Source organism: Montipora foliosa, unplaced genomic scaffold, assembly GCF_036669935.1.
Source record: "Montipora foliosa isolate CH-2021 unplaced genomic scaffold, ASM3666993v2 scaffold_22, whole genome shotgun sequence".
In the NCBI taxonomy this organism is placed as follows: domain Eukaryota; kingdom Metazoa; phylum Cnidaria; class Anthozoa; order Scleractinia; family Acroporidae; genus Montipora; species Montipora foliosa.
The window spans coordinates 27,501-33,536 of record NW_027179523.1 but is presented as its reverse complement, the minus strand read 5'-3'; the positions used below and the strand labels follow the sequence as shown (position 1 = coordinate 33,536).

General features: G+C 35.5%; 1 protein-coding gene across 1 annotated transcript in view; it reads left to right on the top strand.

The window, feature by feature from the left end:
* The first annotated feature begins 696 nt into the window (after positions 1–696).
* Positions 697–6,036, top strand: part of LOC137986518 (eukaryotic translation initiation factor 3 subunit E-like) — a 14,647-nt gene continuing 9,307 nt past the window's right edge. Inside the window, exons 1-7 of the mRNA XM_068833549.1 lie at positions 697–749; positions 1,014–1,131; positions 1,266–1,311; positions 2,654–2,758; positions 3,883–4,011; positions 4,781–4,905; positions 5,371–5,590. Of these exons, the coding sequence (XP_068689650.1) occupies positions 704–749; positions 1,014–1,131; positions 1,266–1,311; positions 2,654–2,758; positions 3,883–4,011; positions 4,781–4,905; positions 5,371–5,590 (789 nt within the window). The 5' untranslated portion in view covers positions 697–703. The remainder of the gene's footprint in view (positions 750–1,013; positions 1,132–1,265; positions 1,312–2,653; positions 2,759–3,882; positions 4,012–4,780; positions 4,906–5,370; positions 5,591–6,036) is intronic.

Below are 6,036 nucleotides of genomic sequence, written 5' to 3'. Positions count from 1 at the left end.
AAAGATTTTGCTCTGTCTAATGCCAGATTACTTACTCGTCAATGGGGAAGCACTCGGTGGTGAAAGGGTTAATTAAACTGTGGTTCGCACTCAACATTGTGTACCGACATGGGATGTCACAGAACAAAAACGTGCAAAAAAAGAAAAGAGCTATAAAATATAATAATCCAAAAAATATTATGCAATACTTGTACACATCCAAAACCATTTCAATATTTTTTAAAATTCTATTTTTCTAAAATGACTGAGCTGTAGGCATAGGTTCTGGAAGCTGTAGACCAGAGTCCAGTTTTCATGCTGGCGATCTGTTTGCTTTTTTATATAGCACCTTTTTTTTGAAATTGTTGAACCATCTTTTGAAAATCTTTATCATTTGACAGAGATTTGGATCAGGCTGCATTTTCTATCAAAAGACATCTATGATTGTTGTCGCCTGTACTGTTGGGTTACAAATGGTTTGGTAAATGTGCCAATTGAATTGTAGCATGTAAGCAACTTACAGTACACAGTACAGTACAGTACTTAGATTGCGAAGGCAGCACGGTGAAAGGATAATATATTTTCTGAATTTGTGTTAATTCTTCTCATTTTATGACCTTGGTTGAAAACATGATTAGAGCTGGGGGTACTATTTCTTAAGTCTCAAACCTGAATTAATTAAATTTGAACTTTTTGCGATTTCTCTCTTCAGGTTGATTTTGCCATGGATGTTTTCAAAAATCTCTATCCAGATCAGGATGTTCCTGAGGGTTAGTTCAGTACTTTCCATGTCATTAACTTGTTTTAAGCCTTTTCGGCGAGAAAAGGTTTTTCAATGCATATTAAATAATACTTTTCAAATTGATGCCTCTGACAAAAAAGAAGCAAAGATTGACAGGTTATAGTTGATAGGTTGTATGAATAACATTTTTTTAAAAAAGATAGCAATTCTTAGGTTTTGGTTCAGCTGATTCAAAGTTGCACACTGTATCCGTGATAATGTGAAGGTTTTTTTGTTTTCTTTTTCTCACTAGAACTTGTTCAAAAGAGATCAGAAGTTGTTACACAGTTAAAATATCTTCAAGCTCAGACTGAACCTATTGTTAAATGCTTTGAAGATCCAGAATTTAATAATCAAATTCAGACAACAAGGTAAGGAATGTAAAGAGACTAATTGTATGACAATGACATTTTTGCACCTGGTAATTCCTAGTTAATAAACTTACTGATTTGTAATTGGAGATATTTTTAACTGTGTTGATGCACACTTTTTCCTTAAATTGTAGGGATGGCAGATCACTCTTTGAATATCTTGAAACAAATCATGGGTATGTTTTCAGTGCATAAAATAGTCACAATTTGTTTGACTCTTTCAACTCTTTGGATTTAAGCGAGAATAATAATAATTGAAGTTTTCTAGAGACCTGAAAATTAATAAATGATTTTACACTGTAGATTGCACCATCAGGCCATGTACTCTGATGACGTATACCATGTGATGATGATGATGATGATGATCATCATCATCATCATGGGTGGTGTCAAGGATGACAATGATTAGTGATGGGGATTGGCTGAGATTTTATTATCGATCATCAGAAAATTTAACAAATCGAAAGTGGTTCAACGTTGTCTGTACTAGCTTATCGACAACGATATTCGACAACGATATTCGTCAGTGGTCAAAATGTTGTGGACTCACGAGGTGCAGCTGAGTGAGTCCACAATATTCAACGCCAAGTAAAGTTTTTATTTCAGAGCATGACCGAAATCATGACTCAAAGAAAGAGCAAGCATTGTCTATAACTTTCTCGCAATATGATTGGTTTATTTCCCAAAATGGGCATTCCTGATTGGCGATTACATTGCGTGACAAAATGATGCGAGCATAACGTGTACAGTGTTGTCTAGACTCTCATCGACCACAGCAAATTAGCCGATCAGATTGTGAGATTACAAGCAATTGTGGTAAAAAATCAGTCTGATTGACCCAACAGATCGATCATTGATTATAATCGGAAAATCTATTGTTAAAAAAACAGTCTGTTTCACCTGTCATTAAAGTCGCGTTATTTGTTGTGAACAGCGTGAAAACTAGACAACGAGGAGAGGACCCTGGGAACCAACTTTATCTTTGCAAGCTGTTTATATCTGTTTTTTTTTCTACTCTAATTGTTACTTTCCTGATTGCAGTAAGTAGATCTAAGAAATGTATTTTACAGCCAGCTTCTAATTTAGAATAATTTCTAAGAGAACCATCCAGGTAATTTTTTTTTGCGATAGGAAATACCCACTATCAAATGTGAACAAAATACAAAATGCGAAACTTAGCATGGTGCAGGTGTGTTTCCCCAAGTTTTGGAAAACATTAAAAATGTATGAAACGTAGGATTATCGCATTTGTCTGTGGTAATTGATTGTCATAATCCATAATCGATTGTTGCATCGCTTAAATATTTTCGTTCAATGATTGATTATAATCGATGATCGGTACAGCACTATTGACTAACGATGACAGTGATAACAATGACGACATGACGATGATGGTGATGATGATGATGATGATGATTATGAAAATGATGATTTTTTTAGGGATTTATTGATTTTATTTTTACAGAAAGTAAGGTGAAAGTTGCACTGATCTACATGTAATAGTAGTTTCCTTTATTTAAAGATCAATCCAGAAATGCTGGACACACTATACAAGTATGCCAAGTTTCAGTATGAGTGCGGAAACTACTCTGGTGCTGCTGAATACCTTTACTTCTATCGTGTGCTTGTAAGTTTCTCTTCTTGATTTTAGCTGCCAAGGTAACGAGGCAGCCATTCTAAGCATATTCATTTGAGATGCACAGATTTCTTGATGTCTGGTTTGTACCCTTAGTATCATGAAGGGTATAGCGTTGTTGCTTGTGGCATGTGATCAGTTTTGCTACGTGTACCTCTCGGCAGCATTCCACTTACTCATGGTACATGTAATTACTAGTTATGAAGATACAAGTATGCATTGTTATTTGCCAGGTGTGAGGTCTGTATGGCGAAAAACTGTGACCAAGGTCTTGTAAATGCTGCCCGAGGCCGCAGGCTGAGGGCAGCTTTTTCAAGACCGAGGTTAGCGTTTTTTCGCTGTACAGACCAACCATTAGCTGGTAAATAGCGTCTTTTTGTTCCTCTCTCTCTCTCTCTTCCTCTCCGATAGCACTCTTTTAATTGTTGACTTGCATAGCGAATGCAGTAAGCGACTTACAAACTGAACCTTTCAAAAGAGAAATATTTTTATTTGAAATCTATTTTCACGCTTCTTGTCTAATAAAAATCTTTTTTTAAAACACTAACTTCTGTATGTAAACGACCATCAGTCAAGCTCACCCAACCAGGGCTAGGATTCTGCCCAGTTGGCAGGCAAGATAAAAAATTCTGCCCACTCCCAGAAACAATCACATTGAGAAAAAAATAAATACCTCTGGCTAACTGAGTTCGAGGTCCGTACTGTAAAATTATGGACTGAGTTTTTGAGGATTTGTAATTTTACAATACAGGGTAAGAAAATGAGTTTAGTAAGAGGTTTATAATATCTAATGTGGTAATCAGCCATGTGGGGAAAGGAAATTTAGTTGAAGACGAGTGGAAGGTTCAACTGCCACAAAGAATGCAGACCCTGTGTCAAAAATGTGAAAAACGAAATCTTCTTCGCTGTTTGAAACAGCTGCTTGCAAGATTCACACGACATGAAAAACTTGCTGGAGAGTGTTTTATCGAATTTCAAATTCAACTGGCTGTACAGTGGGCTGTACTTAGAATGCGGCCACTAAGTTACCCAATCACAGCAGGCAAGGGTTACATAACATTATTTTTATAAAGTTACAAAATAAGGCAGATTACATTATTTTTTTGCTCTCACAGGTACCTGGTAATGATGACAGGAATACACTAAATGCTCTTTGGGGAAAACTGGGTTCAGAAATCCTTATGCAGAATTGGGAAACAGCACTGGAAGATCTTAATAGGTTAAAGGATGTCATTGAAAGCAATGTATGTTGCCTTTTTTGTGATATACCCCTTTCTTCATTTTATGAAATTCTTACTTTTAAGATGTCAAGAGATAAGGGCCTCATACAAACCAATTGATTAAAAAACGTTACCAAAAGAAAGAGTAGGAATGCAACAACAACACACTTATTTAGCTAAATGTGATAGTTAGCGAATGGCTTACCCCACAAATAGCTAGAAAAAGCTAATTGAGGTGGGGCACCTTTTTAAAGACAATTAAATTTACATAACAACATTTCGTCTAACAAAGGAATGATACAAATTACACAAGGATTGATTATTAACAAAAACAGTGTATGTATTAAATGATAAAGGCCAGCAAATTTACATGCAACTACAGTATATTATGCTAACTAAAGATAATAGAAACACAGTTTACATGAGCATTGGCTATGTACAAAATCTATAAGCTAATAAAGGTAATATAAAGTTGTAGGATTAGAAAGCAAATTTTAAATAAAATAGTAGTGAAGATAAAAACTTATTATTATTGACCAACTTTCCCATTTATCACTGGGATTTGGTAGTCATCTTCTTTTTCTAGAATGTTAAGAAGCAATGTTCGAAAAACCCTTTAAATGTTTTTTACTGCTTATGATAGTCTTGGAAACTTTGAAAGATTTTAGACTTCTAAAGATTGAACCTTCCAGGAAAGTTCTGCTGTTAATTACAGAATATGGTGGCAAACACATCATTAATACATTTGTATCTATTGAGCTACATCTATTTCCTGTTGTCTTCATCTTGTTAGACTCAGGCTGGAACACTTCAGTTGTTGCAGGAGAGAACATGGTTGATCCACTGGAGTCTGTTTGTATTCTTTAATCATCCAAAAGGACGTGATCTTATTATTGACCTGTTTCTGTATCAACCACAGTAAGTACTTGTGTACACAGAAAAACGCTCTAGGCTTAGGTGATTATTATTATAATTTTTCAACGTTTCGTAAATGCGACAAAATGATGTCTGCAGACGTTCCGATACTTAGTAGTTTAATGACTCCATTACACACTCTATGGCTCACAATCACAATGCTCGATATCAACTGTATTTTTTGAAATCTTGAGAAGGTTACACTGTATGTACAGGTGTATACATTTGATACTTGTTTATCTTGTTAATGAGTGGTTTATCTTATCTTGTTTAACAAGCATGTTCAGAAGCCTCAAATAGCTCTCTGTCAGTACTAACTGAAATGACATACTGTATCATGATAATACAGTACATGTACATGTAAATAATATAAGTCACAAACAGTCTCGGCCAGAAAGGAACTTGGCACTTTCACTGAACACTGTTTTACAGTGGTTTTTATTTCGTTGTTGTTTGTTTTTTGAATAGGTATCTGAATGCCATCCAAACTACATGTCCCCACATTCTAAGATACCTGACCACAGCAGTCATTACCAACAAGCGTCGGCGCACAGTGCTGAAGGATCTGGTGAAAGTAATACAATACGAATCCTATACATACAAAGATCCCATCACAGAGTTTCTGCAATGTCTCTACGTCAATTTTGACTTTGATGGGGCACAGCAAAAGCTAAGAGAATGTGAAACGGTCAGTGTTGTAGTAAAGGTTTGAGCCATTCAATAAATTTTTTTGTTTAGCAATACCGGTGATTAATAATTTTATAGCATCACTCAGGGCTCAAAATTGTGACCAATACAGTCGCATTTGCGACTTAATTTTTCCCTTTGTGCCTTAGTTTTCCTTTTCGCTCTATTGAAATAAAGGGCCAGTAGTTGTCACTTTGCCACTACTTTACTTTTGCTAAGTTAAGAAAGAAATGAATATTGTTTCTTGCGGAGAATTTTCTTTTAATCTGAATACCGGGGTATACATGTATGGGGCACAATTATTATTGTAACGTAATTTACAGTAGTTGCGCATGATGCACAATGCCATTCTGAGTAGTTTCTTTACATACAAGTATTGCAGGCTCATACATGTATTTTACTTTGTTAAACTGTTGGCAGCACAGGACAGCGCAACGACTTTGCAAC